Source organism: Aquarana catesbeiana, linkage group LG01 (genome assembly GCF_042186555.1).
Source record: "Aquarana catesbeiana isolate 2022-GZ linkage group LG01, ASM4218655v1, whole genome shotgun sequence".
Lineage (NCBI taxonomy): Eukaryota > Metazoa > Chordata > Amphibia > Anura > Ranidae > Aquarana > Aquarana catesbeiana.
Window position 1 is genome coordinate 480,908,737 of NC_133324.1, and position 12,769 is coordinate 480,921,505.

General features: G+C 35.8%; 1 protein-coding gene across 3 annotated transcripts in view; it reads left to right on the plus strand.

Moving 5' to 3' along the window:
- PAX5 (paired box 5) overlaps positions 1-12,769 on the plus strand; it is a 324,021-nt gene that overhangs the window by 293,194 nt on the left and 18,058 nt on the right. For all 3 annotated transcript variants that reach the window (XM_073591718.1, XM_073591737.1, XM_073591728.1), the window contains one exon: positions 9,259-9,345. In XM_073591718.1, coding sequence (XP_073447819.1) covers positions 9,259-9,345 — 87 coding nt within the window. The remainder of the gene's footprint in view (positions 1-9,258; positions 9,346-12,769) is intronic.

The window sequence follows — 12,769 nt, forward strand, 5'->3', positions numbered from 1 at the left end:
CACTGATGACGAAGTAAAGCAGGCTGTTGTAGGATGGTTCAGACGTGCTGACAAATCTTTCTATGCCAAAGCTTTCCAGGCATTAGTTAAATGCTGTTGTCTAAAGCCTTTCTTGCTCATATATGAGAAAGCCGATCAGCCAGAATATCAGATTATTTGATACTGTATATGTAACACCTTTCCATCCCTAATCATCCCCAACATCTGTGCTGGCTCCTTTAACAGAATGAATAAGTGCCCAAATGATCAGACAGAGAATAACTGTTACTTCAGTTTACTAAGCAGTTGCAAAGTTAGAAGCAGTAATGCAATTCAGGGTGAAAATGAAAACATGCATACACTGCAGAATAATGAAAGCCACACAAATATATGAACGCTGCACAAAGCTGCATGGATTTTGGTTTACAGCAATGTCTCTGTGGCTCAATCAAGGTATCATTTGTCTGCAAAGCACAGTCTTTACAACAACAGAGAGGCAAGCTGAGAATCACTACTTCAGTAAAACAGTAAACAGCAAAGCTACTTGTGATTACCCTCATAGACAGTGTCCCTTGCAGTGTAGGTCATAGTAGCTCTGGTAACACAGGTGACCAGCTGGAGGGATTCAAGGTGCAAGGCTGAAGCAGCACCCCACTGGAACGGCAGTACTCTGGTAGCAAAAGGGGTGGAGTTTCTCACAATAGCTGCTTTTTTTTGGAAAGACTGCATGCTATTAGGCTCTGACCCAACTGCCCGCACACAGGTTCTGACAGTGGAAGGCCTCTCAATTGGCTGCAGATCACTTACCCAGGTAACAGATGTCTGTGCTTGCATCTGAGCATAGTGAGTAAATGGGCACTCTGCTACATTGCTAGTTTTTGTTACAACTCTGCATCTTACTGCTTACTCTGTCAGTACTGAATAGCAGAGTATTTTAATTGGCAGATTCTCACCAACAGATGGATGGCTCTCTGTGACCTAAACACTGGAGATATAGGCACTGTAATTTACCAGATGGGAATGTGAGTAAGCCATTAGGCTCAGTAAATTTTTTTAACCCTGCTATTTGCAGGCCATTTCCCGAAGATCAGAACAGTCTAGTACGTACAAAACTGTTCAGAAGGGCTGAATGAAACCTAAGTGATACATAGATGATGTTTCTCCTCATTGTCACCCTGATCTGGTTCTCATTTTCTGTACATCATAGCCACTTGACCAATTGCCATTTATAGCCTTTGTGTCACCTAGGACTCCTTGCCCAGCCTGTCCTTTCCCCTCCCTTTGCCACAAGTGTCACCACCTGGGGTGTGCTGTATCCTTACAAATGCAATTAATGACAAGTTACTCAACTGCTAAAAGCATTAAATAAATCTGGAGGTGCTCTGCTTTATGTCCCTCTGCTGTGAATAAATTAGAGTGTCACTTTTTCTAGTTGGCTGAGCAAAGTGTTTGTGTCTCTAGAAAGGACACCTCAGACCCCTTATTTCTCACCTTAACAGGGATTTACCACTGATCCTTCTGCTATTGCAGCCAGCAATACTTTGTGGTGCTTCTGGGTATGGACAATCATGCCAGTACGGTGCCAGCAAATGCAGGCCTGAATACTGTTACATTACTGAAAGTGTGGCTCCAAACATCAAACACTGAACTAAACGTAAAAAGTGAAAGAATGGAACAATTAAGTTGTTTTAAAGATGTTTACAGTTCATTATAATAGGTTTGCTGGTTCCTGCTAGGAAAAAAAGAAAAATGTAGTTTGCTGTTCAGCACATAACATTCCTTGAATCTCATTCTGTTCCAATGCTTGATGAATGCTTGTATGGACCCTATTGCTAGAGGTCCTTACCTCTACCTGTTTTTTTTACCTATCTGACCCTGTGCAACTCACGCTGCCTACTATGAGCAGCATCATATGGCTTTTGGGAATAAAAGATAGCAGAAACTCTTGCATAGCATAATTCCACAGAATTGTGGTTCTGAGCAGCCCTTTACAGATTCAACAAGCTCCAAATGCACACAGAAAATGGCAAACACCGTGCTCTGTTATTGTGTTAGGAAGTTTGTACCTGAGGAGTGACATCCTACCGACAGGTTTCTACAAAAGGTGGCAGGTAAAAGATTGGTTTACAGGACACAGAAAGGGTCATGGAGGTGCCCAAATGTCACAATGCTGCCTTTGTGTAAGTAAAAACGGCACAGCACACTTGGCATGAGCAGCAAAGAATTGACAAATGTCCATCCTATTGAATTTGACTGACACTTGTTCTATTCATGAATCTACATCACAATCTCACGTTCCTTTTTCATAGGAAAATAATCCATTTGAAGAATTATATAACAAACATGCATAGATAAACCACCACTCAACAAATTTCCAATCTCCTTTATGAACTATTTTGCTTCAAAATTTCTAGAGATTTTAGAAATATGATCATTTACATTACAGGCACCAAATGAAGAAAATCTAGAATAAATCTAACCATAGACATCAAATGATAATATGGTCTACAAAACAAATCTAGCCATCAGATAAGCTTTAAGCAAAAGTTTATAATCCATATAGCTGGGGAACCATTGGCTACTGGTCAGAAGAAATCAACTCATCTTATCATTGAGTTTCACTTTAAGGCAGTCCATTTGAGAATGTTTGGTAGAGTCTATATTAGATATCTAAGTACATACATTTTTCAACAGAACTGGACTTGAGCCAACTAAAAGCCATGAGTACCAATCTGTACGATGAAATATTTGTGAACATGTGCAAATAAAATAGTGGAGATAATCTTTGCATTATATGTAAATTACATGTAGCAATTATTCCAAAAGAATGCATGAATGTATTAGTTGCAACACATACAAATGCTTCCAGGCTTTATTTTCAGCATTTCATATACAGTAGTTGCTATTAATATATAGCTTTAAATGCATATAATATTTTATTGTTGTATAGTGGCAGTAGAAATGGTTACTTAATGTTTATTGTAGCATTTGTTTTATTGCAGGGATAGACACAGCTGGCATCTTATGTTTTAGCATAATTCATCCAATGCTTTACAGCAAATACCACATTTTATAGATGTAAGATTTTTGTGCATTAAATAGCTATTCTTTTATGCACTTTTTAATGTAATATACAAGCTGCTGCTGGTATAAATGTAGTTTGTAAGTGCAGTGTTTAGCTTGATTCTCCATGCAGTCAAGCATAGCTTAACTCCCCAGATTATGATTGTTATTGGAAATTGCTGCAGAAATTTATGGTCCGTATGATTACTTTTACAAAGGAAATGCTAGAAAGCAAATACAGTGTCATCTAATGGTGGAAATTTGAGAAGGATACACTACGTAGGTAAATTTAAATAAAGGTAATTGGTACTAAGAACACTTAGCCTTCTAAAGACAAAGTGAAGCAACACAAAGTAATAATTATTGCTTTTAGGGTTTCTCTTTTATTTAATTAGTGCCTACAAGGGCATTCACATCAATGCAGGGTAGGTGTTTTGGAGAAGATTTATTTGCAAAGAAAGTAGAAATAGCAAATATAGATTTTTTTATCATAAAAGCTACAAAAGTCAGTGAGTTTAGAAATAAAGCATAAAAATGAAACAATTCTATTGTGCCAGTGGTTTAAAGTTGTCAGTTTTGTTTTTTTACTTTTTTCTTTCCAAACTTGTCTCAATACGTATGAGATTGAGCGGCAACTTTTTCTATTGTAACAACAGGATTCTTAATAATCTAAACAAATCTAAAGGAATCCAGTGAAAAAAGTGGTAACAAAATATATTCTCCAGCAAAACTGGCTAATCACAGATTGAAACTGAAAACAGTAGTGAACAATGGTGCCTTCAGTTCACTACTTCAATATGTGGTGGGTATGATGTTGGTAATGCTGACATGCAGATCAGTCCTAAAACCTGGATACTGTTATGCCGCGTACACACGGTCGGACTTTCTGACATAAAATGTGCGATCGGAGCCTGTTGTCGGAAATTCCGACCGTATGTAAGCTCCATCGGACAGTTTCCATCGGAATTTCCATTGCAGAAAATTTGAGATCTGATTCTCAAATTTTCCAACAACAAAATCCATTTGCGTAAATTCTAATCGTGTGTACACAATTCCGATGCACAAAGTGCCACACATGCTCAGAATCAAGCAGAAGAGCCACACTGGCTATTGAACTTCATTTTTCTCGGCTCGTCGTAAGTGTTGTACGTCACCGTGTTCTTGATGTTCGGAATTTCCGACAAGATTTGTGTGACCGTGTATATGCAAGACAAGTTTAGGCCAACATCCGTCGGAAAAAATTGATGGATTTTGTTGTTGGAATGTCCGATCAATGTCTGATCGTGTGTACGGGGCATTAGTGATTTTTCACAAGACTGTTAGTTAAGTTACGTATATAGCTTTAAAGTGATTGTAAACCCTTTTTTCTTTTTAAAAAACAAACATGTTATACTTATCTGCTTTGTGCAATAGAATTGCACTGGACAGCCCCAAACCTCTTCTTCTCGGGTCCCACGCCGTCACTCCTGACTTCTTTTCTCGGTGTGCCACCATAGAAAGCCACTTCCTATAGTGGCACACCTGTGGGATCAATTCCGAGCTGCACTGCTTGTGTCTATGGACACAGACAGTGTAGCTGGTCTGTGTCCCCAACTACCTCATCACAGAATTTGATTGACAGCAACAGGAGTCAATGGTTTCCGCTTCTATCAATCTGCCCACAGGGAAAGCGCTGGCTTTAGATCAGATTCAGTTAGGTAAAAGAAGGGGCTGGGGGGATCCTGCAGCACAGAAAGGTTTTTAACCTTAATGCAGATAATTAAGTAAAAATCCTTAAGCCTTTAGAACCACTTTAAGCCATAATTATTGTTGGGTGTTAGATTAGTATTATTTTTAGGGTCAGGATTAGGATTTAGAGAACTCTATCATTAGTATATTCTACCTAAACTGGTCCAAGTGTTAAAATACAGCCACCTAAATGTTCCTGTACATACTGTTGATAGCCTTCCCAAAACCCATAACACTCAAATATTCAATCGCTGACACTTCCCAGCCATGTTAAATGCTTGCCTGCACATGCTACCTCCTTTATATATTAGTCAGTAAGGCCACTTATCATAGTTAGGGGCAAATAGTAAAGTGCAATAGTGGGTGGGTACATTGTAAATGAAGGACTAGTGTTAGGGTGGATACACACTTATAAATTGAAATCAATGGACAATCATGAAATAGATGTCAACAAGCATTGTAACAAGCATCAATGACCATAAAAAAGTTTTACTTGCATTAAAGTGCAGTACAAAGCAACACACATTAAAGTGCACATGAATATGCAGAAACATGCCTTAGTAGTGCATTGCAAATAGCTTTCATGCAGTTTCCATTGATTTCGAAAGATAATTACAAACGCCTAAACATAATAAAGTGTGAATGCAGCCTTATAGTTAAGCACATGATTTTTTAATGGTTATGTATAGGTACAGATCAGAAACAATATTGCAACATATTTTATTCAAATTTGTTTCTGGTGCTAAAAGCCCCAAGTCAACCACCAACAGCGCCAAAAGCCTAACATCTAATTCAAATCCTGCTGACATGTGCCATATTAATTCATGTAAAGTATGATTTTCAGTAATAGGTCCAAAAGAAAAATCAACATCAATAGGTACAGAGATGCTACAGCTGCAACATAGTATGGTTGCATTTAACAACTCAAATGCAAAATTTTCCTTATTTTAAAAGTATTTTAAATATACTTCAGTTCTTTCCTGATCTTCAGCGCTAAAAAATAATGTATGTATATAATTTTTATTGAAGAAAAATTATTTTCCCCATGGGGCTTTAAAACAGCAATGCACATAATGAAAGGAAGTTCTTAATGGATGTATAAAAAGTTTTATCCAATATCATGATTTGGAGTACAGTATAGAAAATCATCTGGTACAGTAACACACATCTTATTCCCCAGTGCAGTAACAAACACATATTAATACACATAGTTAGGTTACATAATGTTACATAAATAGCAAGCCCAGACGCGTTTCGACCTGTATATGGTCTCTTCAGGGGGACAGTTGGATCTAAAAAAGAATTACATAAATTAGATTCAAATAGATAAATATATATATTATTGTGCATCACTTGGATTAAACCAAGATAATGAGTCTTTACCGCTAAGTGGTGGAATGGGTGTTCTCTAGTCCAGGATATGTGCTGAGGGCCAATGGAAACACCGGAGGGCTCGGGGGGCCACCCTCACTCTCCCAGGAGAGCCAGCCTCAGGGGGCTTACAAGGGGCCACACTTAGCGCGCCCCCCGGGAGGGGGGGGGAGATGAGGGGGAGGAGCCCACACCTGCAACAGAAACCCAAGAATAGCCATGTATTAGTTAGAGGAAGTTTAATAATTAACTTGGTAATGTACTGAGTGTTTCCAATTTGTCTATGTGGAGACTGGCGTTGGATAGGATTTTTACTATGTAAATATATTGAGATGTTAATTCCATCCCATAAATGTAATCGACAAAATTTAATGATCGTGTGATCCAACAATGCAGTGGTATGGTAGGTCTATTATAATGGATAGGTAAATAAGAAGGATGAAATGGGTGAAAAAGAGAGGGAAAGGTGTGTGTGTCTTCCTTTTTTCGTATATAATTTTTATTGTTATCATGTAAATGTTAAATAATACTATGTTACTGTATATTTACCACTTATGACCCCTACCTGCTCTATGAAGTCCCACAAAGACCTGAATGGCATACCCCTTTCTCTCAGACCACAATGTCTCAACTAGTGAATTTTAGAGGTTGTCACAAGACATGCATATAGTACTGTTCTTTTTTTTTTTTTAAAGGCCATCAGCCCTAAACTCCAAATGCCATATACATTGTGGGGGTTGTTCCATAGGTCTGGTGCATGAACCATCCATAGGGGTCTATTTATAAATGTGTTCACACAAGAGTCATTCAATTTCTACCCAAGTTTCACACATTGTACTATTTAAATTCAATTAGAAAAGTGTGTGAATTCTGGATGAAAGTTGTATATATCTTGCGTGAAAAAAAAGGATAAATAACCCCCATATATTGCTATTTACTTATCTATTTAAAAATAACCATATAAAACATCAATTCCCCTTTACAGTTGAAAATGTAAATGGTGTGCTAAACTCGGTCTGGCAATTTTGGTTATTCTGGCATTTGTTGGAAGAGCAGTTAGTGAATTGATATAAACTCAAATAGGCTGCATAGTCCTAGGCAAAAATAGAAAATCCTATGCATTTTCTACACTTGGTCAAAAACGTATTTTGCTTTAAGTAGTATCTTTTTTTTTTTTAAACTAACTCCCAATTGTAGTTTTTTTTATGTGACTATTTACTTGTGTTGATAAGAGGTTACTTTCCATCTTTAGTAACCCAAATATATATATACTCTATACATATACACATGTACAGTATATAGTGCAACCAGACTGCTGTCAACATCATGTCATCTGTTGAAAATGTTTAGTGGAAGTGGGGAGTGACTTGCTGCCTTGGACTCTGCTGTTGTGGCTAGGATTGTATGTTTTTCTTACTTCTGGTAATAGAAAACACATCCTTTTTTACTGAGTACTGTAATTCCCAACTGTCAACTTCCAGCAATATATTGGCTTAAAATGGACTATATATAGTGGATTGAGGAAAGACGTTGTATGAAGCTAGAAGAAATACTTAGTTGATGGTGCTCAATGACTCCTCCAGTCTTTGGCTAGTGTATACGGCATAAGGATGACAGTCTGACTACTCAGGCATAAAAACTGGAGAATTGGAAGTCTCAGCTTGTCAGGCAGTAGAGTATCCCTGGAGATCACCCGAGATGTGTGTTTGCAGAAGCAGTCAGTAAGGGGAAATTTGGTACTGAAGTAAGACTTGATCAAATTGTGAAACACAAGCTTTTCTTTTGAATCATGCTTTCAACAAAGTTTTTAAGATGTTAGGTGGATTATAAGCTTCAATTTAAGGTTTAATAATGTAAAAAATAAAACAATAAAATAAAATACATGTACCAAATAAATGTAAGCGTGAGACTTGTATATACTTAACACATCATTTATGCGTATAAATTACATATGTGTATATATATCTGTGTGCTGTGTTAATTTCTAGACTTTTTAGTGGATAGACTTATATTTTTCTGTACAGTTACACTTAACTGGGATTTACATATGTTTTGCATATATTTGTGTTGCCTCATTGACACGTGTACAGTAACTTTTTTTTTTTTTTTTTAAGGGAGGATGCAAATAAATAACAAGTAATACTTTAAAAACTTTTGTATTTTCCTTTTTTTTGTGGTTACTTTAGAGTAGTGTTTCTCAACTCCAGTCCTCAAGGCTCCCCAACAGCTTAAGTTTTCAAGATTTCCCTCAGATGAAACAGCTGTGGTAATTACTAAGGCAGTGAAACTGGTCAAATCACCTGTGCAAAATAATTGAAAGTCTTAAAACATGACCTGTTGGGGCGCCTTGAGGACTGGAGTTGAGAAACACTACATTAGATCTTATCTATAGTAGAAAAAAAAGGGTGATCACGTGGTGCTCAAATAAGGGTGCATTCACACCTGCAAATGCACACTGCATTCTAGTTTTAGAATATACAGAAACAAAGAAAGTAGGGAGTTTAAAGGTGCTAATTATCACACAATTGTTTAAAATGTAACAATTTGTTTTATTATTTCATATAGTTGTTGGTTTTGTGTTTCATGAGCTATAGATGGTGTGTGGGCTGCTCTCAGTATCTTCCCTTTTCCCTATGGTTCCACTGAATTTAACCACAAATATCTAGAGGCTGTCAGAAGAAATAAAAAAAATGAAATAAATGATAGCAGTGTTGCCCTAGCCCACAATAGTTGTTATGGTAACTATGGGGTTGATTTACTAAAGGCAAATAGGCTGCTTACTTTGCAAGATTTTCACTTTTCAAAGAAATTTTCCCTTAGCTTAAGGAATGTGGTGGAAATTCACTTTCCAAAGAAAACGTAATCACACGCAAGAAAAAGAAAAACAGCAATTTTGTTTACCTACGATTAAATGGTGGAAGTCAGCAGAGCTACACCTCATACACTAAACTAAAAGAAAATTCCCTTGCAAAGTGAACAGCCTATTTGCCTTTAGTAAATTACCCCTATAGTTTTGTTTGCTGATTTAAACTTTAAGACTGTAATCAAGTAAAATGAGAATTTGATTGGTTTATGGGAATCTAAATATACATTAATATATTTTTCTTTACATTTTAGGAAGTGATTTCTCTGGAAGTCCGTACAGCCATCCACAGTACTCATCCTATAACGATTCATGGAGATTTCCTAACGCTGGCTTACTAGGTTAGTATACATATACAGTATTACTTCTATATATTTAAGTAGTATTTCCAAATACAACACTTTAAAAAACTAGGATAATACCTTAAACATGAGGATATATGAGAGCTGCAAGCTCACAAACTTTTTATTTCTGTTGCTAGGGTACCTCTTAAAAATGTATAACATTCTTCAGTCAGTATATTACAGAATCAAATTGGTTAAGACAGATCAAATTAAAGATCAATTACAACGTATGTACTAAGGTTATTACAGTGCAAACATGACTAAAAGTATTGTATCTGGCAAAATATGTTTTTTGCTTTCTGCTATTTTCTCTTGTATGTTTGTGGTTAAAATGTAAGAGTGTAAGTCTATTTCAGCAAGTAGCACCCCTTATTTTTTAGGATGTGTGTCATGAGATATCGCACAAAAATTATGTGTTCTTAGGTTCAGATGCAGCCTAGTATATTTAAAGCCAAATTTTAGTTTAGAATGGAATAGAAAGTGTGAAAACACCAGTCAGGTACCGTTGAGGAGATTTCTTTACACTTCCTGTCCCATAGACATATCAGGAAGAGCAAAGAAATCCCTCAAAAGTGAAAACATATTCTGTTAGACAGTTGTCACATAAGTGTGTCCATTGGAAAATGCCTCCTCTTTCTGTACGGAGTTTGTAAATTACAAATATGAACTTCAACTAGTCAAAGATGAAGTGTCAAGTGTCATGTTCCATAGCAAGCAGTTGTCTTTTAAAGGAAACATAGCTGAGAGTAAGACAGAGGTTGCCATTGTTGAACTCTCCTTCTGATTTTAGTTGTCTGGATGTTATGCTTATCAGATTATTCAACACTCTTGATATCACAGACCCAATGGAAGTATTAAGACCAGAAGCTCGGACTTCACTGGTCATGTACTTGTTACAGGCCAATGACTCCAATAGCAATAGAGCCATAACTAGCCAGGAAAATTGTGTTTTCAGAAGGATGTCATCAATAGCAGCTTTCATATTTTAGCACAGGTTTCCTTTAATGAGCTACAATGACTAAGATACAAATATAGGTTGGTTTGAATTCTGCATTTTATGCTTCATGATTTGCCATGTTTAATAACCCTAGTTAGTTACTGTTTTCTATCTTTTAAACAGTAAAGTGATCTCCTATATTCGTGAATGTTACACATACGTTATTGATATTTGATCTTTGAAGGCTCCTAGTATTATTTTTCATACATGTATTGTTAATCTTTAGTAATATTATTTAAAAGTTAGTCATTTCATATTTCAAAAAATATATTTGGCTAGAAATGTTCAAAAGGATAATAGCTTGATCCTATATGCCACACAAAATCCCACACATACAGAGCAGATGGCAAATACAGAGATTCAAATACCACCTGGAAACCCACTTGATTAATAAATACCCCCTGAGTCTAATTTCCTCATTAAATGAAATTTTGAATATATCTCAATATATTTAAATAGCTTTTGAACTGGCATATCCATGAGAAAACTGGCAGATATATGAATAATGGCACAGCAAATATTTTGGAATTAGATATTGCTAATTGGACATTCTTTACTTAATCATATGGATTATGTGATAGAGGGCTCAGTTTTTTCATAATAACTGATGTTTATTGTACTGTGTAATTGCTGTATTGTACTAATATTAATGCATAGACTAGATAATTCACAGAAATATCAACAAAATTCATTTTAATTTTCTTTTTATTCTGAAAAACTTCATGAATTTATAAACAACTTAATGACACACTTATTTGTATGTTCAGAAGATCTCTTTGTTAAAATGAAATATATACCATAGGAAAAAAAAAATTTGAATTTAGTTAGTGCCCTTTGACCTTTTCTCATACTTATTGCTATGTGAGCTTTTATTGTTACGACAACCTCAACACTTATCAAAGGAAAAAACGCTTAACACCTTTAACATTGCTGTCAAAAATTAGTCCACTTTGACTTTGCATAAAATAATTAGGATTTTTTTTCTGCATAATTTGCACAAATGAGATAAGTAGAAATTCCAATTAATTGTCACCACTCAACTACATTATTATTGCCTAAGAGATTCAAAGATTTACTGAAGAAAAAAAAACTCTATGTGACCTAATTTAGATCAAATCAATTTTGTTTCCTAATTTTGTAGCTATTTTTCATATTTTCTGTTTAAAATTACAATGTATATATTGAACACAAATATAACATAAATATACATAAATTCATGACAATGAAGTCATGTGTATGATATATATATATATATATATATATATATATATATATATATATATATATATATATAAAACAAAATATATATATATATACATATGTATATATCCATCTAAAGATTTTTGAACAACTGTAGCCACCACTATATTTTATTGATTTCATTTAAATATTCTGAGCTTTAAAAGAAACCTGTACTGGTACAAATATGCAGGCTGCCGTATGTAGCCTCAGAAAATAATGGTTGCTCGATGTGGTGAGCCAATGGCTTCAGTACTTTATGAGTCACAGGCCTAGAACATATATACAGATAGTGGGTGCTGATTTTACTTGCCATATGCTTATTCCAGGTTAGTCACTTAAAGCACTGAAGCCAGATTCAGTCAAGCAACTAGACATTTCAGAAGATAATCATTAAAGACATCTGTATTTCTCTCTCTACAGACCTGTTTGCATATATACGAGGTGTGTCTATTAACCGTTTCCGGACCAGCCACCGCAGTTATACTGCGGCAGGTTGGCTCCAGTGCGCGAGCCGTCATAGCTGTTTGTCGGCTCTTTAAGATGCTTTAGCAGGCCCACAGCGTGTCCCCAGAGCCAATGCGCGTGTCTGGCAGGCATAATAACCGCCGGGCACCCGCGATCGATCGTGACAGAGCGAGAACTGGGATCTGTGTGTGTAAGTCCCATCCCCCCCATAGTTAGAAAACACCTAGTGTTAACAACTTCCCTGCCAATGACATTTATACAGTAATCAATGGCTATTTTTAGCTCTGATTGCTGTATAAATGTCACTGGTCCCAAAAAAAGTGTCAAAAGTGTCCGATCTGAATGAAAAAATGTCGCAGCCATGATAAAAATTGCTGATCACTGCCATTACTAGTAAAAAAATAATAATAATAAAAATGCCATAAATCTATCCCCTATTTTTTTAGACACTATAACTTTTGCGCAAACCGATCAATATACGCTTATTGAGATTTTTTTACTAAAAATATGTAGAAGAACATATTTTGGCTTAAACTGAGGAAAAAATTCGTTTTTTTTTTAAAATTAGGATAATATTATAGCAAAAAGTACAAAATATTGTGCTTTTTTCAAAATTGTCTCTCTTTTTTTGTTAGCGCAAAAAATAAAAAATTTAGAGGTGATCAAATACCACCAAAAGAAATCTGTATTTGTGGGGAAAAAAGGACATCAGTTTTG